Source organism: Pinus tabuliformis, chromosome J (assembly GCF_031772625.1).
Source record: "Pinus tabuliformis cultivar Carrire ecotype Pingquan chromosome J, CPIR1, whole genome shotgun sequence".
Taxonomy (NCBI): domain Eukaryota; kingdom Viridiplantae; phylum Streptophyta; class Pinopsida; order Pinales; family Pinaceae; genus Pinus; species Pinus tabuliformis.
Genome location: NC_142295.1, coordinates 120,595,764 through 120,623,667, shown reverse-complemented (window position 1 = coordinate 120,623,667; position 27,904 = coordinate 120,595,764). Strand labels below are relative to the sequence as shown.

The window sequence follows — 27,904 nt, the reverse complement described above, 5'->3', positions numbered from 1 at the left end:
TAAAGAAAGAAAAACTTATTGCTAAGGTTGTTGTATATTACCACCCACACAACCTAGAGAAAAAAAAATTGTCAAGCCAAGGGCATGAGCATTGAAAAATTTACTATGGATCAACATGGAACTAGAAATGCAACCAATATGGAGGCACACATAAGACTAAAAGCAATGTAGGAAGATATTAGAGTAGCATAATGAAGACATGGAACCCAGGGGGAAACTAGAATCAAGATTAGAGGGGAAAGCCCATAGTTGGGCTTCATGTCCACATTTCACAAGGACGAATAGATGCTCATGCATGGTACTAGTTGACTACATTTCTTAGCAAGTCATTATATGGCTTCCTCTCATATCTCACATACGAAACATGCGAAGGGGGATGTAATGTAATGTACCTAGGGAGCATAATATAGGGTATCTAGGGAGGTAGCCAAGGGGATAATGAATGTAATGCATCCATAATCATGGAATAGACCCACTTGGTAGTTGATGGGTAATAAAATTATAATACGCCCACCATGTAATTATGAGGAAATAATATAACAATAAGGGGTAGTTGTTGGCATTATGATACAGGTGTTGTCCTTGATGGCAACTCACTCAGATGAAAGATCACAGTACAGCATGTCAACAACAAAGAATTACAGATCAGACTACAAAGAATGAAGAAAGAGAGGTATACGCAGGTTCACCTTGACCAAACTGCATATACACGCAGGTTCACTGAACACAAGTAGCGTATACGTACACACGCAATTTCACAGAAGGAAAAGCGTGTATATCTTGGAAAACTAAGTTTTTGGTCCGAAGTATTTGGTCCAAGGTATTTTGATCCAAGGTATTGGTCCAAGGTATTTGGTCCGAGGTATTGGCCCTAGGTATTTGGTCCAAGGTATTGGTCCTAAGTGGTTTTGGTCCATGGTATTGAGAAAGGCCTAAAACTATATAAGGAGGAGAAGATCATTAGGACAATGGTGTAAGTATCGAATATCTGATGAAATGTGAGATCTAGTATGCAGGTTATTGACTTATGGTGTTGTGCTTGATCTGAACCAAGGATGAACTTTAGCGGTTGATGAAGGATAAGATTTAATGATGGATCGGGATCTTAAGGCTTGAAATGAATTATCATCATGTGGTTTGACCATGTATAGTCTAGATTTGAATACTGACGCATGTGTTATTCTGTAAATATTATGATCTGGGTATAACTGAAGTCTAGAATAGCTGCAGAATTATGAATTAATATTTGCAGATGTGTACGCTGGTTGGCTTTGATAAAAGCGCGTATACACGCTGGTTCGACACATGGAAGTAGCGTATACCTTATAAAGTATGTTTCAGTTGTTTCTGTTTGCTGTTGCAGAGTTCTGGGTTCTGGTTTGGGTTCCGGTGACTGTATTCTGGTGACAGTATTCTGAATGATTAGATTGATTGTGATTTGACGATGGGTTGTCAAAGTGATTGATTGATTCAGTTGTGATTGATTCAGAAAGTGATGATTGAGTTTCAGTGATTGGTTGATGCAGATGTATTTGATGGTTGTATTGCAGTGGTGATTGATTTTGTGCTTCAATGTTGTTGATGGGTCCAGTATGAAAATTGGATGAAACGTGGCCTGCGGATTGTGGTGTCGTGTTCCAAGAGTATCCAGTCTGAAAATTTATGAAACGTGGTCCCTAGAGGAAGAAAGAAGGTCGTAGCCTTCTGTAGGTCGGCGCCTACGTACTAGTAAACATATCGGCTAGTACAAGAGCTAGGGGGTTGTAGCTCCCTTCCAATAGACGCTGGAGAACAAGAGAAGTTTGTAACCTTCTACAAGTAGAACCCTGCATACTAGTATGAGTCTGCACCAGTACAATGTTGTAAACATATTTTCTTATTATTAAAAAGAAGACAGAGACGACAACAACAGGTGGTTTTCACCCACATTGGGTTTCCACCTTAAATCTTGGTGTTCATGTGTGTTGCTTATGTGTGATGGTTCATTCTGTTATTAATTGCACATGGTTACTGTTTAATGTTTAATAAAGTACTGATGCATAGATTAAAGATCAACATATGATGAATTAACTGAATCATAAGTTCACTAGATATACGCTGGTTGCCTTAAGAACAGTTGCGTGCACACGCGAGTTCCCTTCACTGAAGTAGCATATATAAATCTGATTATGGAAATGAAAAAGTTATTGATTTACTAATACTGATTCACCCCCCTCTTAGTATTATTTCCAACAAATGGTATCGGAGCAAGTCCTTTGGTAGAAGCTTGATCGCTTGAAGGAGATCCGTAGAACGATGGGAAAGAAGCTAAAGAAGAAAGCGCCTCAGAAGAAGAAGACAGCTCAAAGGAACTATGACATTGGGAGAGTCGATTGGGGATTATGTGGAAGCAACTCTTCAGATTCAGAATCACCTCAGAATGAAGATGAACAAATAAAAGAACTATCAGGTATGAATTTGCTATCCTCTGGTGATACATTTCTCTGTCCATTTGAAGATGATGAAAGTCACAGCGAAACAACTAAATTTTCTCTTATGGGTAAAAGAGAAAGATATCAAATAGAGGCAGAATTTAAAATACTCACAAACAAAATTAGAGATCAACAAGATCTATTGGACAAAAGGGAGTGTGCCTTCAAAGAAGAAGCTACCAAACTAAAAGCTCAACTAAAGGAAGGAAACAAAGTAAGGAAGCAATACAAGGAAAAGGAAGATCAATGTCAAAAGTTGCAGGATGAAGTGACATCATTAAGAAATGAAGTAAATAAAAGAAGCACAACAATCAAGAAACTTAAATATAGATCCAGTTACTATGAAATTCTTGAAGTTAAGATCCTCTCTCTAAAAGAAGATCTTGAAAAATCAAATAAGCAGAATGAAGAACTACTCCAAGCTCTTGAAGAACAAGAAAACGAAGTTCTCAAATTAAGATGACAAATGGAAAAAGGAAGAAAAGCTGAAGAAATCATGAAGAAATAGTATCTTGAAAAGGAAGAGCAATATCAGGTTGAGGTAAATATCCTAAAAGGTAACTTAGAAGAAACGGATAAGCTTTTAAGATTTCAAGATAATACTAAGATTTTGGATGATATTCTTAGTAGTCAAAGGTCTCCTGCCATCAAAACTAGTCTTGGTTTTCATGAATCTGTTGAAGGAGAATCTAGCTCACAAAGTGAGGCAAGGAACTCTAATGCAAAATCTAAAATGCCCAACAAGGAGATGAGACGTCAACCCCATCAACAACCAAGGAAAGAAATTCTTCAAAGAAAATCTTTTACTCTTCACTATGGAAGTAATAGTCGGTTATTTCCTCAAATGAATAATATTGAATTTTTCATATGTCATAATCTTGGACATGTTGTAGCAAGATGCGGAAGTAGAATGGTTCAAGACAATCACACAGAAAGATCATTAGCTTCCAGGTACTTTAAGGGATATTGTTTTTCTTGCAATATGTTTGGTCACAAAGCCATTGACTGCTATAGAAGAAATATGAAACATGTAAGATGTTATGCATGTAACAAGTTTGGACATATAGCAAAGGGATGCAGGAGAAAATTCCGGGCACCATACCAAAAGGAGAAACATCATCACACTCGAAGATATGGAATTAGAAGGAAGTACAGTCAGAAGAATGTGGCATGACACAGTGTACAGACATAACAGACTCAGGGGGAGCTGAAAGTGTGAAACTTCAATGTTCTAACTCTCATACGCAAGTTCCATGAATACAAGTCGCATATATACGCGAGTTAGAAGCTGCACAGTCGCGTATATGGTGTTTTGAGGAAAAAGCAGCGGGACATACTCAGGAAAAGGAGTCTGATATGGTTCAGTCACTTATCTGCTCTGTTTGATGATAGTTACAATTTGTTGGTGCCCATAAGTTGGCACAGGTTCAGGGGGAGCATATGCTTCTAATAATGCATTGTTGGCATTATCTTAGAAGATCTTTGTACAGATCCACATAGTTATTTTGATTCAGGTGACTCTTTTGATGATGGAAATATACAAGTTGTTGATCCTGATGTTGCTGATGGTGCAGATCATATGATAGTTGCTGATAACTATCATGGTCTTGTTTAGATCGGTTGCCCTTGTTATAAATGTCATGTATATCATTTGATGTAAAGGTCATGAAAAGACCTAATTTGTAACCCCACCATGCATGAGAAGGATGATGTAATATTTTCTATGTCAGTCATGTATAAAAAATTGATATATACCCACTTGGTTGGGTGGATGAGTCAAATTTGGTATATCCCCACTTGGTTGGGAGATGGATGTATGTATGAGTCATTGGTGATAGGAAGGTCATACTCACATAGTTGAGTTATAGAGTCATGTTATTCTTTTAGAAAATCTTCTTGCAGACTTTGCTTGTGCTTAGGGGGAGCATGGACAGTTTCAGTGCATCTCAGCATGTACAAAAGGGGAGCTCAATTAGAGAATTCAACATGTACTCAGGGGGAGCATAAACAACATAATGTATGTCAAAGGGAGAAAATATCTTGGTCCACCCTTTGCCCTTGATGTCAAAGGGGGAGAGTGACTTGGTGTTGTTGTTGTCAAGTCCAAAGGGGGAGATTGTTTGATACACGTGTTGTCCTTGATGGCAACTCACTCAGATGAAAGATCACAGTACAGCATGTCAACAACAAAGAATTACAGATCAGACTACAAAGAATGAAGAAAGAGAGGTATACGCAGGTTCACCTTGACCAAGCTGCGTATACAGGCAGGTTCACTGAACATAAGTAGCGTATACGTAAACGCATACTTTCACAGAAGGAAAAAGCGCGTATATCTTGGAAAACTAAGTTTTTTGTCCGAAGTATTTGGTCCAAGGTATTTTGATCTAAGGTATTGGTCCAAGGTATTGACCCTAGGTATTTGGTCCTAAGTGGTTTTGGTCCATGGTATTGAGAAAGGCCTAAAACTATATAAGGAGGAGAAGATCATTAGGCCAACGGCGCAAGTATCGAATATCTGATGAAGTGTGAGATCTATTATGCAGGTTATTGACTTATGGTGCTATGCTTGATCTGAACCAAGGATGAACTTTAGCGGTTGATGAGGGATAAGATCTAATGATGGATCAGGATCTTAAGGCTTGAAATGAATTATCATTATGTGGTTTGATCATGTATAGTCTAGATCTGAATACTGACGCATGTGTTATTCTGTAAATATTATGATCTAGGTATAATTGAAGTCCGGAATAGCTGCAAAATTATGAATTAATATTTGCAGATGTGTACGCTGGTTGGCTTTGATAAAAGCGCGTATACACGCTGGTTCGACACATGGAAGTAGCGTATACCTTATAAAGTATGTTTTAGTTGTTTCTGTTTGCTTTTGCAGAGTTCTGGGTTTTGGTTTGGGTTCTGGTGACTGTGTTCTGGTGACAGTATTCTGAATGATCAGATTGATTGTGATTTGACGACGGGTTGTCAAAGTGATTGATTGATTCAGTTGTGATTGATTCAGAAAGTGATGATTGAGTTTCAGTGATTGGTTGATGCAGATGTGTTTGATGGTTGTATTGCAATGGTGATTGATTTTTTGCTTCAATGTTGTTGATGGGTCCAGTATGAAAATTGGATGAAACGTGGCCTTCAAATTGTGGTGTTGTGTTCCAGGAGTATCCAGTCTGAAAATTTATGAAACGTGGTCCCTGGAGGAAGAAAGAAGGTCGTAGCCTTCTGTAGGTCGGCGCCTACGTACTAGTAAACATATCGGCTAGTACAAGAGATAGGGGGTTGTAGCTCCCTTCCAGTAGAAGCTGGAGAACGAGAGAAGGTTGTAACCTTCTGCAGGTAGAAGCTTGCGTATTGGTATGAGTTTGCACCAATACAATGTTGTAAACATATTTTCTTATTATTAAAAAGAAGACAGAGACGACAGCAGCAGGTAGTTTTCACCCACATTGGGTTTCCACCTTAAATCATGGTGTTCATGTGTGTTGCTTATGTGTGATGGTTCATTCTGTTATTAACTGCACATGGTTATTGTTTAATGTTTAATAAAGTACTAATGCACATATTAAAGATCAACATATGATGAATTAACTGAATCATAAGTTCACTAGATATACGTTGGTTGCCTTAAGAACAGTTGCGTGCACACGCGAGTTCCCTTCACTGAAGTAGCGTATATAAATCTGATTATGGAAATGAAAAAGTTATTGATTTACTAACACTGATTCACCCCCCCCTCAGTGTTATTTCCAACAATTGGCATAGACCCATTGGAATACTCATTTATACACAAGTATCATGTGAGAGATTGCTTCCATAAGGAGTGTTTTTTGTTGTTACTTTGCCTTAAGAGGCCCTTTTTGGATTCTTATCTCTATTATTATATGAATGCATTTGATATTTATGAGGTTTAAAGGTTTGTTTTTGTAGTTAAGGCTATATTCTCTCTTATATCTATCAAGGTTTACTACGACCCAACTACCCCTTATTATTATATTATCTCCTTTAAATTACCTAGTGGGCCTATTTATTACCTATCAACTATAAATTGACCCTATCGTTGCAAGACTCGCCCTCCTGAATATGGAGGTTGGAACCTCACTTTGGATAGGGTCGTTGTTGAAGTTCCACATAATCCATGCTCCAAAAATTTGAAACCATGCTTTCAATATTTTTCCCCACTTCTTGCCACTATGGAACAATGATGGTTTCATACATGGTCTGGCACATGGGACCATGGTTTGACACATGGTTCTGGCATGCTTCCGTTTGATCTAGCACATGGTTCTCACATGCTTCCCATTGTGGTAGTGTAAGAAGGAGAGAATAGTAGATAGATTCACTACTTTATTTGTCATAGATGATAGATTAGTGTTTTGAATTTGGAATTTTCAGTCTTCCTACTTCAGTGTGTAGATGACCTATTTTGTAAACATTACTATTTGGTCATGTTGATAGTTGCTAGATAAGCTATTTCAATGATTTAATGGTCTACTTTCTATTATATGCTTAAAAATTTGATGTTTGTTTGTAATTGCTAGAATCTAGATGGTTGATGCTTGAATAATTAATCATTAATGTACTATGGATACCATTTCTATCTTGATTTATGTATAGATATGCATATTTTCATATATTTTGCAATTAACTTGGCATTCTGGATGTTTTTTAATATATATATATATAATTTTGGGATACTTCGCTTCTGAGGATTTTTGGAAAATCACACTCCTGAGCTTCACTTCTCAAAAACGCTCCTGCTTCGTGCAACCATGATTGAGCCTATTCCATGATTATGGCCACATTACATTTATTATCTCCTTGGGTGCCTCCTTAGACGCCCTGTGTTATCCTCCGTAAGTACATTACATTTTTTCCTTTAACTAATTAGGTTTTTGTCGTAGATTTATTGAGATTTTCTACTTCTAGTTCAAAAGCCTAGTCCTCGAAATTTCAATTGGCCTCTCTTAATCCTTTTCCTGGGAATTTTCTTCCTTTACTTCTTCCTTCCTATGTGACCCAATATTTCTTCACTGGGTTTTGAAGGATTACCAAGCTTTTCTGTTTTTGTAGTACCATTTCCTCAATCTCTTTGTTGGGTTTTTCTCATAAAGCACTACCTTGGTGTTCCCAATCAAGTGCTTGGAACCTTATCTTTTGACAAGAAAATCCTACCCTAAAAGCTCATCTCATTTCTTTATCCCTTTGCTAAGTGTATTGTTCACCTTGTACTCGACAAATGGTCTTGCCCTTTGCTTGGCATTTGGTAGATCAATGTGTAAACTTCCTTCACCAATCATTAGTCCTCCTTTGTCAAGTTGCCTATCAAGCTTTGTAGATCCTCATTTCTTTGCTTGACAAGTTGACACTTAGTCAAAATTCCAACTTTCTCCCCAATGCTTTTCTTGGTGAGTCCACTACATTTTCCTCTTGTTGATATCGCCCAACCATGTGGCAGATCCTAATTGTTTGCCTTGTAACTGGGCTCCCTATGTGAATATATTTATGATGACAGGGTGCATTCTAGTCCTACCACATGTTGCTTGAGAGTTCTTCTCTTTGCTCGACATTTACCATGCTAGGTTCTTCACTCATTATCCAAGCATTGAATCTTCCTTCATTTTTGATGAAGGTATTGCGTGATGGTTCTCGCTTACTTCCTTGCTTGGAGGATTAATACTTAGCCATACCCTTTTGCTTGTCATTCCATGCACAAGTTTGCAAGTTTATTTTATGACCACATAACCTTCTTGTTTCATTGAGTAAAGAAACTTTCTTGTATATTGTTAGGCCTATGCTTAAACAAAAACCAGTTTTGAGTTCATGACTAAACAAAAACTATGCTTTACTTGGTTCTTTCATTTTCACAAGCCTTTCATATGTTTCTTGGTGAAAAGTGTCCAACCCTTCTCGAGAGAATGGCATGGGTCTACACCTCTATGCCACCGAGCACCTATTACCAAGCCCATCAGTCCCACTAATACATTTCAGCAGTCCCACACTTAATCTAATTCAAGATTTCTCATCTGGCCTTCTCCAATGACAAGAACATGCCCTTTTGCCTGGCATTCTATTCACAAGTTTGCAAGTTTATTTTACGACCACCTAACTTTCTTGTTTCATTGAGAAAAGAAGGTCAAATGACAATTTTTTGTATACTATTTGGGATATGCTTAAACAAAAACTAGTTTTCAGGTCATGATTATCCTATTGACTTTCATTTCCATACTTGCAGGTTCAAAGATCCGACTACAGATTTAACTGGACTGGAGAAATACATTTCGGCTGTCAAATTCTTGTTCAATCCAAATACTTCGAAACAAGAGTTGCTTTCCATTGAAGTGGTTGATCCACATACAATAGAGGCAAAGTGGCGTCTAGAAGGGTAATCTTTATGTTTATGGTTTTCCTTTTCATTTGTTTTGGTACAAACTGTCTTTGATATTCTCTTATTTTCTTTCCTAATTGACAAATCTGTTGAAATGGAAGTGAGAAATCCTTGTGGTTGTAGATTCAATCATTGGTCTCATGTTCAAGGATTCCTGTAATGCATTTTCAAGTATGAGACTGTTGAAAATTGAAACCCATCACAATTATACAGCCAATAAGTTGCTAGGTTTTGGTTGATTGATTGTGGGACGAATTCATCAAAGACATGCCTGGAAAGGCGGGATGTTGGAGATTATGATCTATTATGTTCCTTCAAAGTTCACCAAGACATTGATCTATGCATGCAAATAAAATTTTGAACATCTGTTTCATCACATACATTTTGTAAAAGGGAGCAGGGAGCTAAACTTAATTGTTTGTATGCTTTTTACAATATGCATTTTATTGCCCAATCTTACAAAATGTGAGTAGATATGGGTATTTTAAATGATAACACCAACATGTATTATGAATGATTGAAATCTTGAAACGTGCAATGGGTGTGATTTCTGAAGCGTGCATTTTCAAAATCCAAACTGGGGGGCATCAAGACCCTTGGCTCTGCCTCTTAGCAAACAATGGAAATGCTGGGAAATTTTTTCCTTGATAACACTTGTTAGGATTTTCAGCTTGCCAACTTGGAGTGGTTTTTTTTCACAGCTATCTATGAATATAAATTATCTGGCCTCCTTTAACTGATGACAAAAAAAATGTTAGTTTATTTGTGCTTTACTAATAGGCTCTATTCTACTAGGTGTGACGAAGCAGATAATTCATTGCACTGAACTATGCATTCTAAACTTAATTATTGATGTGAAAATATGTACATAGATCAAACAAGCAATTATAGAGCATAAAACACTTGGGCTTAAGCTTGATACTTATCTAGGTGATATATGTGCAGTGTGCTAGTTAGCTCAGAGACTGCTTTCCACCCAACCATAGACAACTTATTGAGAGAGTACTTCACAACTGAGGCAAGGATGTGTCATGTGAACTTGGGAGTACAAGCTAATAGCTAAATTCATTCAATGCCTAACCCAAGGGGAATTCATAATATCGTTAATATATAAAATACACAACGTAAACCATGATGAGGAAAATGCTCTTACAGATGTTGCTTGCAATTTCTCAATTTGATGCAATTACTGAACATTCCAACAGATAAGCTGGGTGATGAGGTTAACCAGCAACTCCCTCTGCATGCTAGATACCTTTCAATACATCAAGGCTGAACAGAATCATTGCCATCCTTTCGTGGCACCCTAACCATGACAGTGTACATAATAAAAAAAAGTTTAGGTACAAAATGAAGCTCATAACCACCGAGTTTGTTCTTGAATGAATTATCTGCATGATCATCATTACTTCTTCCAGTCAGGTCGCTATTCTGCCCGTTCTATGTTCACTTCCATACAGCACAGAGTACCATAATCATAATCACAATCACGCAAGTTACTATCCATATATGCTTGCATCCACATCATATGCCCAGGTATCAACATGGGCTTTGATACCATGTTAAAAGTATAAATAGAATGTAAACAATTGCATATTAAGCCCAAATCAAATACACATACAAAAGTGCAACAGATATACATTATGATTCATTCTTCTTATGCGTTTCAATGCACAAGTACTGGCCCTAACCCATTTAACCTGAGACCACCTTAATCGAGGTCTATATACATGGTGCACACTCCATGTAGTCTATCACACATGTCCACTTCGTTCAATGTGGGCCTAGACTAAACAAGTCGTCATTATTCACTCTAACAGGACAGAACTGGGGTTGGAAAAACTAATGTAAAATCTTGCCTAACTCTAGTCCTTCCTTGTTTTTCGTAAATGTTGGTTGTGTAGGCTTCCCTGCATGTAAAAGATGTAAAAGATATGATATTGAAAAATTGCTAATGGTGTCAGATATATGAGAATGGTTGTTACAGTTCATTATTCATTTTCAGTTTCTTGTTCTTTATTTTTAAAACTTAAGCTGGATCTCTTGTGAATAACATTTTCAGTTTGGTTGCAAGTTTAAATGGCATGACTACTATTGAGTACTTTGCCTAACGAGATATTTTTTTTTCAGGTATCTGAAGTTCCCTTGGAATCCACATATCGCACCCTATGAAGGTCTTAGTTGTTTAAGGTTTAAGCTAGTGTATTTTCACAATCATCTCTCAAAAGCCCACAGACACATTCCGAATAAAAGTTGAAGAACAGCTGCTTCTTTTTGAATTGTTTGTTTTGTCCTCCTTCCAGTGCTACTCATATTCTTAGTGGTTGCAGTATTCGCCTGAAAACATTGAAAAGGATGAGCTGATATATCTAATTTCTAAATATATTTTTGAATGATACATGAGAGAATGTTAATCTTTTGACATGACCTGTTACTTTCCCTTCTTTACGATGAACCTGCAAGCTGACAAGAATTCCTACTTGCAGGTTCTACCCGCTATGTACTAGATGACAGAGGACTAATCATGTCTCACGAGGAAACCTGGGATATTTCTGTGTGGACTGCCATACAGGAATTTTTATTACCATCTGAGATGCCAACATAAATCAGGTTTGTCTTCTAAATACAAGAATGCTCTGTTGTTATCGTCAAAGTTTAAAATCATATCAAAAGGCCCTATCTGCATATTAAGCTGTCTCTCTATGTGAAGTAAATTATGCTATATTATTATGAGAAGTAAAGTACCCATTTTACAAATTATGCAATTTCAGTGTAGCCTTGACGTAGGTTGTTACTGTACTTGCTTCATTGATCTTCAGTATTGTATTTTAAATAATCCTTTTTATCTGTGATGTTTAGAAGATTCAGTGATATAAATGATGAATAATGTGGATTTAATAGTGGTTTTAGATTGTAGGTGCCCATCATTTTATTCCATCGTTTCTGTACAAGAAGACAAGTGTCGAAACCAAACGCTGTGTATTAAACTAAGCTTCTAGTACTTGGATAAGAAAGCTGTACATTTATCAAAGAATAGCTTCACCGTTTCGAGGTCACAACTAAACTTGGGGATGCTCAATTGACCCATGAAGTAATGATCAATTAACCTTAAAGTAAGAGTTTTTGGGGCCTTTCTCCAATGAGAAAAACATTTTTGGTTGTGATTCTCACATGTACGATGTTTTAAGATCATGATAATGTACAAAGCATCATAGTAGCGCTAGGGGACATGGTATGAGAAAAAAGTTGTCGTCATTTGAGATTGGCCAAATTTTAAGTTGCATACATTTCATATAATTTTATTTTAATCACAGAGGTTATTTCTCTGCGTTATTGTTTAAGAGTATTTAAAGCTTAAATTTTTGTAAAGAGAAATGTTTTTGAAATCACTTTAAATTTATATGTGAATCTATGGCTTGAGTGAGATGTTACACAACTAATTTTCAGGGTTAAAAATTGGGTTAGTTTGAGTAGATATTAGAGTCCAAGAAGATTTAGAAACTAGTTTCACTGTTTCCTGTATGTATTAATATGTACACATTGTACATTATTGATTGAGATCAATTAATATACAGTTTATTTGGTTTGCAGTTTGTATGTGTTTTATAGTGGTATCATAGTGGGTTGTTCATATGCCCTGTTGAGTTGAGCCACAAGTTTTTGTGGCCTTCTTGTGTGATCGTTGTTTTGGCATGCCATGGTTGGTGTAAGGGGAGCAATGCATTAGAAGGGTTTGTGATTTTCGTGGTGAACGAGAAAATAAATTTGGGAAACGAAAAAGAAGTTTGCGGTTGGTTCCATCCCTAACAGCTGCTGGGATTGTATAATAGATGTTGCATATTGAAGTTGTGCAACAGATCGTGAAATGCCTAGTTTAGAGTTAACGATTTTTGATAGCATGTTTATACCGATTTTTGTGGAGAAGAGACTCGTCAGGACTGTTTACACTTGCACAAAATTTATATATTAAGGACCCACGGTGGGGTCATTGACGTGTGACTAAAGATGAAGCAAACAAAGACAAATATACATAAAAGGTACGCCAGTTTATATTTTGATGCAAACAATAATAATAAAGCATAAGTGTGGTAGTTGGTATGTAGTTTCGACACTGCTATTCTGTTGGGGTTTTGTGTGACCTTTGACTGGGATTCGATTTGTGGTGGGCCTCCCCTCGTAGTGAACTTATCTGAACTTATTTGATTTGGAGCTTGACATATCTTGACCCTTTGTCATTTCCTGGGTATTTGAAGTGGAGTTTAATATAGTTTGATTGTTAGGATATTCCGACACATAGGAAATAGTTAAGTTCAACTTGGTCTAGTATAGAGTTAGGTAAAGTGTGTTTCTTTACCGTTGTACATTTTGTAACTTACAATCCGACGGTCACGATATGTAGTGATCCGACGGTTCATTCTCTCCTCGGTATTACCGACACTTGATCCGTGGCTTGACACCCGATTGGTCCATGAGTTCTATTTAAAGCGCATGGAGGGTCATTGTTCGGGTAATCCGTGCATGAGAGAAGCTTATGTAAATTTTCATTCTTTGATTAATAAATTGCCTGTAGTACCCACGTTGGGACAGGCCGTGGACTGTTTCCCTCTTTGAGGGTTTTAACCACGTCAAAAATACTGGTGTATTGATCTGTGATCTGGTTGTGAGCGGTGTCCTTTTGGTATTCTTTCTGAGGAACTTACCCTGTAAATTCCTACATGGTATCAGAGCTATTTGAGGGCCGCGTCCGTTGGTGATCCAAATCTGAAGCCGGTAGAACTGCATGCGGCTGTCGTTTCCTAGATCTGCTGTTTCTGACTGCTTTCGGGCCGAGAGGACTGCTCTGTTGCGTTCGGAGCATCTGTTCCAGTGAGGAACCCCTTTCGTTTCACGCGAAAAGGTTTCCGGTAGCCCTAGCTGCGTCATTTTTCAGATCGGGAGGTATACAGTGTTTTTTGCAGTTTACTGTTATTTTCTCTCTGCTTATTTCGGTTTCGGTTTATTTAGCCTTTTTTTTAACCGGATCTATACCTTTCATTTCTGCGTATGCTCTTTGCCCTGCGACTCTGTGCGATCTGGGCAAATCAGAAACAGAAAGGAAGGATTTTTCTCATGCGTATGCTCTTTTCCCTGCACCTTAGTGTGATCTCGGAAAATCAGAAACATTGAGAAAAATATTTAGTTTTTCGGCTAAAGCTAACTTTGAGATTTTTTTTAAAAATTTCTAGTTTTTTGGCTAAAGCTAACTTCGAGCCGCAAGGTTCGTTTTTCTTTGCATATTCGTGTTGGGTTTTGTGTTTTGTGTTTTGTAGGGAAAAAGAGCTTTCTCAAGGCAAGCACGCAAACCAAGCCCCCCCCCCTCTCTCTCTCTCTCTCAAATTTTTTGTATAGATCAATTGGTTCAAAGCTATTTTAAGAGAGTAGAGGTCTTGGGTTCAAGTCTCCATTTTGTGGGGGCGGATTTTTTCATTCCCGCACATTCGCGCACTTTGCCGGCAACGTCAACAATTTTTTTTCAAAAAGCCATAACTTCTTCATCCGGAAGCCTTTTTCAGAGCCGTTTTTTTTTAAACCGCCTATTTTTTCGAGATCTATCCATTGGAACACTTACTTTCAGCATCTTCAGCTTCAGTTTTTTAAAAAAATGGAAAGTCCATGCCAAGTCATTCTTGACAGCACTAACTACTTCCAATGGGTAGCCTACATGGAAGATTTACTTAGAAGTAAAGGTCTCTTCAGAATAGCCACAGACCAAGAGAAGAAACCAAAAGATGAAGACAAGGCTGCAAAATGGGAAAATAGACAAGATCAAGCACGTGGTTTGATAGGGATGTCTATTTCTCCTGATCTTAGATTCCACATTGCAGAACTTGAGACTCCTCATGAAGCATTAGAAAAACTCGCTAAAGTTTTTGGGATTAAAAATGAAATTAGAGCCCATCAACTTGAAAATGAGTTGCTTACTTTGGATCCTAATAATTTTTCTTGCATTGAAGATTTCTTGTCCAAATTCAAGACCCTTAGATATCTCTTGGAAGGTGTTAAAGTTAAGAAAGAAGATGGTAACCTTATTTATTCCATCCTTACTAAGTTGGGACCAGCCTACTCTGTATTTGTTTCCACTTTCCATTCTACAAGGGAAGCTTTCATTTGTCAAGGAAAAGACTACAAGGCCCCTTCCTTTGACTCCTTTTGTGATTCCTTAATAAGAGAACAAGAAAAACTCTTACACCTTGGTCTTCTTAATCTTGGAAACTCTTCCACGAAAGCGTTAGCCGCCCAGCAGCAACCAAATTCAAAGAATCCTAAGAAGTCATATCCTCAAAAGAATGGTCCTAAACCAACTCAGCCTCAAAATGAAAGATCATTTCAGCAAAATGATAAGACCAATAAAAACAAATGGAAGAAGACTGATAGACATTGTAACTTTTGTAATCGAGATGGCCACTTAGAATCTAAATGCTTTAAGAAGATGGAAGCCTTGGAAGCCGCAATGAAGAAACATAACATCCATGTGGAGCCTACTTCAACTTCAACTTCCGGAATGGCACTTTCTGCATGTCGTTGTCAATCATCTCAGTCTGGTTATGCATTAAATGTATCTTCTTCTTCTTCTCATTCTCATGAGTGGCTCATTGATTCTGGAGCCTCTTATCACATGGCCAAAAACCAAGCCATGTTTTCTTCTTTAAATGATTGTAACACCAAAAATATATATGTTGGTGATGATAGATCTCTTAATGTTGTAGGGACTGGAACTGTTCATCTAGACAATGGTCAGTTTAATGATGTATTATGTGTTCCAACCTTATCCTGCAACCTTCTATCTGTCTATCAGATAACTCATTCAGGTGAAGGTAAAATTGTTGAATTTTCACCTCATGATGTTGTAATCAAGGATCTAAAAGATCCTAAACAGATTCTAGCTACTGGTCTTGCTGATGATTCCACAAGGTTGTATAAGTTTCACAACTTTGGGTCATCAAATCTTCCCTCAGTATTTGTTGCTCATAATGATGAAGTGAGCAAACTTTGGCATGAGCGATTTGGTCACTTAAACTATCGCTCCCTTCAGCATCTATGTAAAGAAAATATGGTGACAGGTCTTCCTATGGTATCTTGCAGAGATGGTGTTTGTTCCGGATGTGTACTCGGAAAACATCATCGGGACAGTTTTGACAAACGTGCCTCTTGGCACGCCTCAGCCCCTTTACAGCTTGTGCACAGTGATTTATGTGGTCCTCTTCCTGTTGCTTCATTCTCTGGCTGCAAGTACTTCTTAACTTTCATTGATGATTTCTCCAGACGCACTTGGGTATACTTCTTAAAACTCAAGAGCGAAGTATTTAACACATTTTTGGCCTTCAAAGCCTTTGTTGAAAAACAATCTGGACATCAAATTCTTAAGCTAAGAACTGATAATGGTGGAGAATATGTTAAAAACACATTCATCAACTTTTGCACCGAAAATGGAATTCAAATGCAACATACTGTTCCATACACTCCACAACAAAATGGTGTAGCTGAAAGGAAAAATCGCACCTTAAAGGAAATGGCTAATTGTATGCTGCAATCTAAAGGACTCAGTCTTAGTTTTTGGGCCGAAGCAATTAATTGTGCAAATTATATAATCAATCGCACTCCTACTAAGGTTCTAGAGAATATCACTCCAGAAGAAGCTTGGAGTTCCATTAAACCAGATGTAAGTCACTTTCGTGTGTTTGGAAGTGAAGCATGGGCCCATATTCCAGATGAAAAGCATAAAGCTTTAGAACCTAAGAGTGAGAAATGTACTTTTGTTGGATATTCTGAAGATGTAAAAGGTTATAGACTTATTCCATTTAAGTCCAAAAATGTTATCATTAGAAGAGATGTAAAATTTGATGAAAATAAATCGGCCTGCGAGCCTAGTCCGGCGGATGTGCCACCTCTTCCTATCTCTTCTACTTTTGAAAACATTTCTTCTTCAGATGATGAAAGCGAGGATGATAATCCTCCCCCACCTTCTCAGGATCCTCAACTTCCAAGATGGGTCCGTGCTACTCGGGATGCAGCAGGTGATCTTGCCGGTGATCCTACAGATCAGCGACGTACACGTTCTCAGTTTGAAAGAGCCTCTTCTTTACTGGCTCAAGCTCCAGTAAATCATGATCCTGACACTTTTGCAGAAGCTTCAGGCCATCCACATTGGGAAGCAGCTATGAATGAAGAATATCATTCATTGATGACAAATGATACATGGGATCTTGTTCCTCTACCAAAGGGACGCAAACTTGTTAGATGTAAATGGGTTTACAGAACCAAGTATGGACCAGATGGGAAAGTTGATAAACATAAAGCTCGTCTCGTTGCTAAGGGCTTTTCACAGGTTGAAGGCATTGACTACACTGAAACCTTCTCCCCTGTTGCCAAAATGAACTCTATCCGCCTTGTTCTTTCCCTTGCTGCCTCTTTAAAATGGGAAGTCCATCAGATGGATGTTAAATCTGCCTTCTTGCATGGGGACTTGCAGGAAGAAATCTATATGGAACAACCCATTGGCTTCATACAAACAGACTCCAGCCTTGTTTGTCGACTTAAGAAATCCCTTTATGGCCTCAAGCAAGCTCCTCGGGCTTGGTATGCCAAAATGGATAGCTTTCTTTTAGAATCTGGCTTTTCTAGGTGTCATTCTGACAATACTGTCTACACCAAGAAAGTGGGCAACTCTCTTATCATCCTTGTTCTTTATGTTGATGATCTTATTCTTACTGGTAGTGATCCCAACCTTATAAACCATGTGAAGTCCAGCCTTAAAAAGAAATTTGAAATGACAGACTTAGGACACTTACACTATTTTCTCGGTCTTCAAGTCTTGCAATCCAAGGAGGGTATTTTCCTTTCCCAGTCCAAGTATGCTTGTGATATTCTTCGTCATTTTCACATGGAAGACTGTAAGCCAGCCCCTTCTCCCTTTCAGTCTGGAGTCAAACTTTCAGTCTCTTGTACTTCTCCTGAAGTTGATGCTACCTTATACCGTCAACTTGTAGGAAAACTCTTGTATTTAACCCATACTCGTCCTGATCTTTCCTTTGCTGTTGGCCTTGTTGCTCGTTTTATGCAAAACCCCCGTGAAAGTCATTGGAAAGCAGCTAAAAGAATACTTCGTTATGTTCGAGGTACAGTACAGTTTGGGATTCATTACAGTGCCAAAGCAGCTCCTCTGTTAGTTGGTTTCACTGATTCTGATTGGGCTGGTGACCCTGATGATCGGAAGTCTACTGCCGGTTATGTCTTCACTCTTGGTTCAGGACCTATTACATGGGCTTGTAAGAAACAGGCTGCCATTTCTCTTTCGTCAGCAGAAGCAGAGTATCGTGGTGCCGTGGAAGCTAGTAAGGAAGCCTTGTGGCTTCGTCAGATCCTATCAGAGTTTGGCTTTGAGCAGCAGCATCCAACCACACTTTGGTGTGATAATCAAAGTGCCATTCAGCTATGCAAAGATCCAGTCCAGCATCAGCGCAGCAAACACATTGAACTACACATGCACTTCATCAGAAAGCTCATTCATGACCATGTTCTTGAAGTGCAATATTGTTCAACAGATGATCAGGTTGCAGACATCTTCACAAAGGCTCTCACAGAGGCGAAGTTCACTAAACTTCGATATATGCTTGGAGTTCAGGAAGTTGTCACTAAGGGGGGATAGGCTCTAGTGCCTCCTTCCTTCTCCTATTGTGTCATATTTGTAAATCCTTCAATCCTATCCCAAGTTGTTCTTAAGGGGGGATGTTAGGATATTCCGACACATAGGAAATAGTTAAGTTTAACTTGGTCTAGTATAGAGTTAGGTAAAGTGTGTTTCTTTACCGTTGTACATTTTGTAACTTACAATCCGACGGTCACGATATGTAGTGATCCGACGGTTCATTCTCTCCTCGGTATTACCGACACTTGATCCGTGGCTTGACACCCGATTGGTCCATGAGTTCTATTTAAAGCGCATGGAGGGTCATTGTTCGGGTAATCCGTGCATGAGAGAAGCTTATGTAAATTTTCATTCTTTGATTAATAAATTGCCTGTAGTACCCACGTTGGGACAGGCCGTGGACTGTTTCCCTCTTTGAGGGTTTTAACCACGTCAAAAATACTGGTGTATTGATCTGTGATCTGGTTGTGAGCGGTGTTCTTTTGGTATTCTTTCTGAGGAACTTACCCTGTAAATTCCTACATTGATGGTGAAGAAGAATGATAGTAAAGACAACAGAAATATGTTGCATTGGTTGTTGGAATTAATCTCTGCTGTGATTTGTTTGAATACCAAATAAATACCATGTGATTTCGAATTCTTTTACTGAGCTTGTGCTTTCGGAAAACCAAATGCTTAGGAGGAAATGCGTTGTTCCCTGGAGCTCTAGAAAAGAGTTATTACTATTTGAGTATAACTATGTGATTTAAAGAAATTGGCATCTCACAATCTAATCTATTGTTATTTATTTGAACTATTCACCATTGTTTGTTAAAGATTCAATATAGTTGCTTGAATTTACTTAAGGCCATCATCATCATTTGGCAATCGTTACTTGGTGTTTTGAATAGTCTAGCATCGTTGCAAGGGGGCAGTCGGCTGTCTCTCCACTCCTTTTGACGTCAAATCCTGCAACGAGAGGCATTGTGGAATCCCATCATTAGGCCCTGGAGTGGGGGCTTACTATAGTGAAAATGTCAAGCCATTCATCCATGGAGAAAACAAACACAAATAAGACTAGAAGCACTGGGAGAGGAGCAGGGAGTGATTTATTTATCTCCATTTGGGAATTTTGCAGTCTAGTCCAGATGATCGCATCTCAGTTCACTGTCAAACAAATTCATGCAAACGCAAATGTATGGGTTTAATTATTTATTTGGTCTAAATTGGCATGCTTCTCAGATCTTTATGCGCCCCGTCGTATTCCCTCCTCTGTGATTCAAAATAAGAAAGTTACAGAGGATATCAGGGTTTGTGTTGATTTCAGAAGTTGAAATTCGACATGTATTTGCGAGAAAGATGAACAATTTGACGTGCCTTAAATGCATCTTTTATATTGAAATTTGGCTTTATACAATGCCGACCGAGCGTAGTGAAATAGAGGTACACAATTTTTAATTAAGTAAATTCAAATAAATTTGAAAAAGTCGAAGAGTGTGAAAACATAAGGGTAATTATACATATAAATGGTCAATATGTTTTCTTTCGTTATGAGGTTTATTGACTGTTTTGTTCGTTTGAATTAGAATATTTAGGTTATATGAATATTTGGTATATATGATGAAATTGAAGTTGTAGAGAAGGTATTGTGGTTAGCAAAGTTTATACAGATACATTGTATATTTGAGGTCACAAGTTCAAATCCATATGTTTAGTAATTTGATTTTTACAAAAAAATGATAATTTTGGAGGTTGTGACATTTTGGTTGGGCAAGAAGAAGAGAACATGATTGTAGATGTTTGGTAATTTATTTTTTTACAAATGGGAGATAATTTTGGAAGTTATTAAGATGAGATAATTTTCATTTTTATAGCATTGTTGATTCTATTGGTTGAACCCGACACCCGGTTAAATCATTGTAAGTTCATTGGGTGCATTTTCGGTAGTACCTAACACCCCATTTTCAAAGTTGATTGCTGGAGAAAATGGCCAAACTCGATGATTTTCTACAATTATTAAGCAATTTAATGTCATCTACTGTTCATAACAGTGTCCAAGTCAGCAAGGGAACGCTCTTTGACATCCAAACATGTTTGCAAAATGCTAAAAGCAAAATTGAATTCTTGGAGCTAGAGTCTTAGTTTCAATGAGATGAACTACAAGAATTACAAAAGAATAATTTTGAACATGTTCTTGTTCAGAACAACAGTTTGTTTGAACCTCACCATTAGGGAGAATGATCATAGTAACGAAGTGCTTTCAAAAGCAAATTTGGATGCAATTCAAAGTTCTTATGATAAGCATGTAATTCCCAAAACTTTCATAAGACTGTGGGAAGAGATTACACATAATAAACACAGAACTGGTTTGAGGTATAACAAAGATGTCCTAGATGTATCTTTTCACATTCCAGATTTTGCTAAACCTATACAATTCTGAAGTGCTGGATTTCTGGATGGTGTTGTTCTAGAACAAGTTGATAGATGCCAACAGTGTAATAGAGTTGGACATGTGAAAGATCAGTGTTTTGATCTTCACCCATGTGAGCATTGTGGAAAGCGCAATCACCATACAAATAGATGTTCCAGAAAGAAGACTACTGCAAGAGAGCAGCTAAATTTTGGATGGATTGCTTCTTGGGATTGGACGAAAACAACCAAGAAGATTTATAGGTCATACTGAAGGATATGTTCGAGAGTGATGACCAACCTTGTAGTGATGAATAATACTTCTCACCTTGTATCCAACAAGGGGGGAATTGTTGATGGTCTGTTACAGGTTCAAGTTCAAGATGTCAAGTGAGCATGAGTCAGAGATCTACATTGAGCCTGAGCCACAACCTGTACCAGTTAGAGCCAGAGTTGTGAGACTTTAGTTTTTGCTGATTGAGTTGATTAAGTTGTTTGTGAACGAGCACTTCCATATTTGGAATTGTTCGAGGAACTTCTATGATAGTTCTATAGTTTGTGGTCACCTTAAAACCAAATTTTTGGTTGTTCTGAGAACTGCTATGAAGGTTCCAGAGTTGGTGTTGGTTGAGACCTTGAGTTCTCCCATATTAGTTTGTGGTCATCCTTAAAAACCATTTCTTGAGAGACATTTAGCTCTTGGTTGAGATGCATTTTTGCATTTTGAGCTCTCATTCTTGGACTTTGGTACATCCCTTTGGATTAAGGGGGAATGTTAGACAACTAATCCTCGGGGTTAAAGATTGGGTTAGTTTGAGTAGTTATTGGAGTCCAAGAAGACCCAAAAACTAATTCAATTGTTTTCCGTATGTATTAAGATGTACACATTGTACATCATTGATTAAGATCAATTAATATAGAGTTTATTTGGTTTCTAGTTTGTGTGTTTTTACATGAGATGTTATTGATGATGGATTTGGTTTACTGAATATGCATTTGTGATGTATAAGTACTTTGTAAGTTGCACTGTTGACTTTTAGAGAGCGTAAAGAAAGTCATAGATCCCAAAAACATTGTATGTTGATTTTTGAATTGAAGGGGTAAAATTATACTAGTGATTATTAGTCCATTTTGGGAGGAGGTTATATATATATATATATATATATATATATATATTAAAAGTCATGGTAGAACATTTGAGTTAAATATTTTTGGGTTATAGGACCTTGTTAGGGTTGAGGGTAGTTGAGTATATGTTCAACGAGCTAAATTAACCAACACATGAAATTATGGTGGGCTTAATCATGTAAAGGCCAACTTTCTAGATAACTCTTAAAACCTAAAACTAACATTCTGAGCAAACTCTTATAACTTCAAATCAATATTCCTACCAAACTCTTTAGATAGTAGGAAACTATGGTTAATTTTGGCATCATTCCATCAATGTTCCCTTTCCTTGTGGATAATCTAATATCAAACTTTGTTTTAAGAAAGGTCTCTAATTCACATAGATGGTTCTTTTAGTAGACCTTACATGACCTACAACTAATACCGCTTGGTTCCATTGCTTGAGATTGTTGTCTTCACAAAGGGCAATTTTCTCTTGCCATTTTTTCATGCATTTCAATGACAACCATTTCATTGGCCGTAGTCACTTTCTTATTGTCATTTTTTTATAGTTGGTCTCTCTTTCCTATATTTGGAAACAAAGCCTTTTAAAAATGATGTTTCTAACAATGTGGCTTTTTTGATGTAGCCTTTTTTTGAAGATTTATAAAGTCTCTTTAGAATTATACTTCAGATTTGAAAACCTAATCATTTAATGAAGTTTTCGTTTGTCAAATTTTAATATATTTGTGATTACCTTTGCATGATATTTAGTCAATTTTAATCATTACCCTCGTCGTTTAATGAAGTTTTCATTGGTCAAATTTTAATATATTTGTGATTACCTTTGCATGATGTTTAGTCAATTTTAATCATTAAAGTAAAAAACCCTATATTCCATGGGTAAGTGAAAGTGAACTAATATACATTGAACTAATCTCATGGCTAAAGTTACGTAATCTTGATTCCTAAGAATTAATATGTTTCCATCTTTTCATTTATTGAGTCATATTTTTGAGACACTACCTCAAATCCTCTCACATAGCAAAACACAAAATTTGATTTAAATCTCTATCTGAGTACTAAATCACAATTCTCACAATTGATGATTATCTTTTAAGGATGAAATTATTAAGGATATCTTTTTCTTTTTTCTATTTCAAATATTAGGAGAATTTATCCATAGTTTTCAACCATATCGTTAATGTGGCAATGCCAACTTCCATGTCAAACTCTAGAATGAAAATTATATTAAATGCTTCCCTCTTTTTTTTATTTTTTTAGTGTGTGTTTAGGTTGAGTCTAGTCCAGGGCCAACCCCTATATTGGATGGAAGAAGTATCGATCACCCACAATGGGATGCTTATCACCATAATTGTGGGAGGCTTGGTCAAGCTTTAAATGCTTCACTCTTATAAGCATACTTCTGGAGTCCTTCATGGTGCTTAGGTCCATTTTTCATACTTCCTCCAATGAGATTCAAATTTTGTTAGATCTCTTAAGAATTTGATCAATTTAGTAATTTTTCTATTTGGTTAAATTGATTCTTCATATTAACCATTTGATTGCCAAGAGGTACTCTAGGCCCAATATGGGGTGATGTTGTAGTGGTGTAAATGTTTGTTTGTAAACATTTACATGACGATCCAATTAAAAAAAAAAAGGTTAAAAGTAATATAGAGCTCAGTATGGGGGAAATGTTGTAGTGTCCCTAAATGAGTGTATTTAAATGTTGAGTCTATATATATATATATATATATATATATATATATATATATCACATTAAAATATATAACATATAAATAACAACTATAAATTAATAATCATTTTACAATATAAATTAATATAATCATTTCGTACCCATATTTAAATTTAACAAGGGGTGCGTGTACCTAGTCCCGCCAAATAATTTTGATTATAAAAATGCTTAAATGTATGCTAAGAATTTGAAGATATCTATAAACTTCTTGTGTAATAAAACATAATTTGAAGATATCTATGACCTTCTTGTATAATAAAATTGTTTTTATATATATATATATATATATATATATATATATATATATATATATATATATATATATACCAACTTTAATAATAATAATAATAATTTAATAAGAAGTTAGTATATATTAAATAATAACAATTACTAATATTAATGGATAGCAAAATAATATATCACAATTACGAATATGAATTATTAATTAACAACAAAATATCCATAAATTACCAATAAATATTAAAACAAATTGTAATAGTATTATTGAAGTGGAAAAGTTATACATATTATTCAAAACATATTATTAACAAAGAATAACAACTAATCAATTCCATTAATGATATTCTAAATCCAAAATTATTTAGATAAAACCATTTAATATTAACAAGAGGAAAATAAATATAATATTCATTAAAATAAATACATAAATAAAATTAATTGGTAAAACTTCACTCAATTATGTTAACATCAACTTAGTAAGTGGTTAAATGTCAAAATATAAATACCAGAGAGCTGCATGATAGCATTTATGGAAGCAACATGAAAATCATTAACAATCTGTGGAATTTCCTCAGTTTTAAGAGCTTGAGGAACAACATAATCAACTAAATCCATGCCATTTCTCAATATAATCTGTCCCTATATTTTTTCGATCTAATGATGAAATGTGAGACTCCCTGTTGGATTTATAATCTGCATTCTATAAACATGGTTAGCCATTTCTATTCAAAGAAACTGAATGTAAATGTTTTTCGATAAGTGAAAAAAATATACTAGAATATTATCTCTGAGTTCAAACTTCTATGATTCATATTGTTTTGAGATAGTTCTTTTAGAATAATAATATTACTTTAATATATTTAATAGAAAAAATGGTTTCCATACTAACATTTTTTTTAATATAAAAATAATGTTATTCCAATACAAATTATTAATGTGGAAGGAATTTGCAAATAATCTGCAAGGAATTTACAGATAGTAATGCATATGGGAAGCCTTTCTTGTATGCCAAATTTGACTCAAGAAAACACCTCCTTTCTCGTGTACGACACTTGCTACCCTTTCCATATTCTAGGTGTATTTGGATACCTGTCGATGCAATTTCACATTTAATCATCATGTAACTTAGAAGCCAAGACATATTTAAGATAAATAATATCAATTCTATGAATGTTAACCATATATTTGTAATTCTTCATATAATATTGCAAAAAAAAATCTAATGTTCCACTCTCTATATCAAGACTATGAATGTAAAGTATATATTTGTAATTCTTCATATAATATCTGCAAAAAATATCTAATATTCCACTCTCTATATGTGTTATATGTTCTACCCTTAAGCAATATCTGATATGCCAACAACTTCTGCAATGAGAAAGCCTCCGATTCAACAAGCACAAAACCTAAAAGCAATGCTCAACATGCATGTTCTCAACCTAATGGATAAGAACAACCATACTCTAACTTGCAGTTATTCCCATGTAGTTAGGTTGGTTATGGGATAGCCCATGCCCAGGAAAATATCAGTTTCTCTTTTCACGGAGAGAAGTGCATCAGATTGCTAGGGGAGCTTAGTATCTTTCACTTAAGTGGAAATTATGCTTTCATAAGAATTGCAATTTGATTTTTTCCAAAGAAAAAATCAGTAACTTTATATTAATAAAAATGAAAAGTTACATTGTGCAGATGCATAAAGCATTCAAGAAGTGTCCCGAGGGACCCGTGTGTGTACACACACATAGTAGCAAAGATACCAAAAAAATAAAAATAAAAAATTAAATTACAAATTTCCAGATAAACTAGACTTACCTTTTTTCTTTTGGACTTTTTGCCAGACCCCAAGGGATGGAGTAGTAGAGACAATTGCCAGTTCATTATTTCTGGAGATGTTTGGAGCTTCTTTATCTAAGCTAGAACTTTCAGATACATGGGATCACTTAACTCCACCTGTGCTTTGATTGTTGTTTTTTTCCTCTAATGGGATTTCAATGTTCGGAGCAATTGTTGAGCTATTTGAATTCTTTACTTGTTTGTTATGTTCTTCCACCTTTTCTTCTCCCTCCTCTTGGGAGTCTTGTTGTTTTTCTGTCTTCGGTTGTTGTTGGGTTTCATCCATTTCTTCATCCTCTTCCTTTGACGATGGGGGTTTTGGAAATTTCCATCCTTTTGGTTTTTGCGGTCTCTTCTTTGTTTTTTTCTTTGCTTGTTTGCATGTATTTTGCAAGTGCCCTGTTTGGTGGAAAACTCGACATCTAAAGGCAATGTTTTCAAAATCTAAACACTATGTCCACTTAAAATCTTTATGTGTCAAATGATTACATTCCGGAAGGCCTTTGGTTAAGTCCATCTCCACACAAATTAGGGAAAAGGGAAGATCCCTTTTTCTATTCTTTCTCGATCCAGATTTAGGAATCTTCCCAGAGAGTTTCCAATGCTTCTAGGACTAGATGGTGCCAAAAAGGCAGTGGGAGATTATGTAGCCTTACCCAAACCGACATTTTTGAAACCACCATTGAGTTTGCATCAAAACTAGGGAACCATGGGGTTACAATAAGACCTGCCCTTCCCCATAACCATGGTCCGTCATTTATGACATGATTGTAATCTTTTTGGGCATCAAACTGAACCACAAAAGACCTTTTGCACATAGATAAATATCACGGTCTCTAGCCCAATTTAGGTAGATCCACTCACTTAGATCTTCAGATTTGGGCCAGAAACCATTAAATTGACAAATGATACCTTGTTCTTGTAAGGTATTGAAGAGAACACTTACTTCTGGTAGTTCTATGGACAAATCTGGAGCTTTTTCCATCTTTTCTACTATGCTTGGACCTGGAATTGTCAGATTTGGGATTTGTTTGTCCTGAGTGCCAACTTTCCCTTTTAATACATCTTTGAAAGAAACTTGACCCTTGTCTGGCGGTGCTGATATGGTTGATGTGCTTGCTCCTAGGGCACTTCGTTGTAATCGAAGATTCTGGATAATGCTAGAATTCTTCTGAGTACCATAGTATTTCAAAAGGATCTCTTCCTGGAACACTTTTCCAGAAAAAATCAAACTTTGTAATGAAACAAAAATACCTGTGAGATTTTGGGCATTTTGCTTCAGATCTGACACTTGATCCATACTTCGGACCCATAACATTATCATTTCCCAAAATATTTTTGATAAAAACCTGAAACATATCCTCCAGATCTGGGTTTGCCCCTCTGATGCCTCCTCTAGACATTTTTCCCCTATTTAAACTCATGCTGGTTTGCTCTGCGGTTAATGGTTGGGTCCAAAACCCTAGGTTGTATGGGACTGTGCTCTGCTCGGTCTCCGCTCGTTCCATCAAACTTTTCCCTTTACTTCTAGAGATGTCCTTTTGCTTTGCATACATCTCCTGACCACTGCATGTCCATCACACAGATTTGTACATTGTCCCAATGGAAAAAAAACCATTGTCTGCAGTCCATCTCTCCTCCCATAAACATATTTGTAGATCTTTGAGTCTTTCTTCTGCCAAGTTCCATTTTCTGTATACTACAAACCTCTCGTCGTTCCTTTTAAAGGTTCTTGGAGCCATCCAACAACACATTTCGCAGATGTTGCAACCATTGTCCACGTAGTAAGCGTCGTTGTTGTTTTGCGTACTCTTTTCAAGTCTGAATTTGGATACCTTAGAATTGATGACTGGATTGAGATCTTTGTTGAAGAGAAAATGGAAAAATTTGTCAAGACTGAGGCCTTGACGTTGGAAGACGCTCATGTGGCTGCGCTGCCGCAACACTTTGATGACATGCATGACGTCCTTCTCGGTGGCGTCATTCTTTCCTTGAGCTTCGAGGAGAAACTGGTGGAGAGACTT

General features: G+C 36.6%; 1 protein-coding gene across 5 annotated transcripts in view; it reads left to right on the top strand.

Annotated features, from left to right (window-relative positions):
* Nucleotides 1-27,904, top strand: part of LOC149225862 (uncharacterized) — a 166,517-nt gene that overhangs the window by 126,734 nt on the left and 11,879 nt on the right. For 2 of the 5 annotated variants that reach the window (XM_089377323.1, XM_089377324.1), the window contains exons 4-6: nt 8,716-8,865; nt 10,999-11,042; nt 11,355-11,478. In XM_089377323.1, the coding sequence (XP_089233449.1) occupies nt 8,716-8,865; nt 10,999-11,042; nt 11,355-11,473 (313 nt within the window). In that variant the 3' untranslated portion in view covers nt 11,474-11,478. Of the gene's footprint in view, nt 1-8,715; nt 8,866-10,998; nt 11,043-11,354; nt 11,479-11,778; nt 12,215-12,459; nt 12,681-27,904 lie in introns of those variants that run through there. The other 3 variants (XM_089377325.1, XM_089377322.1, XM_089377321.1) reach the window with 3 other exon arrangements.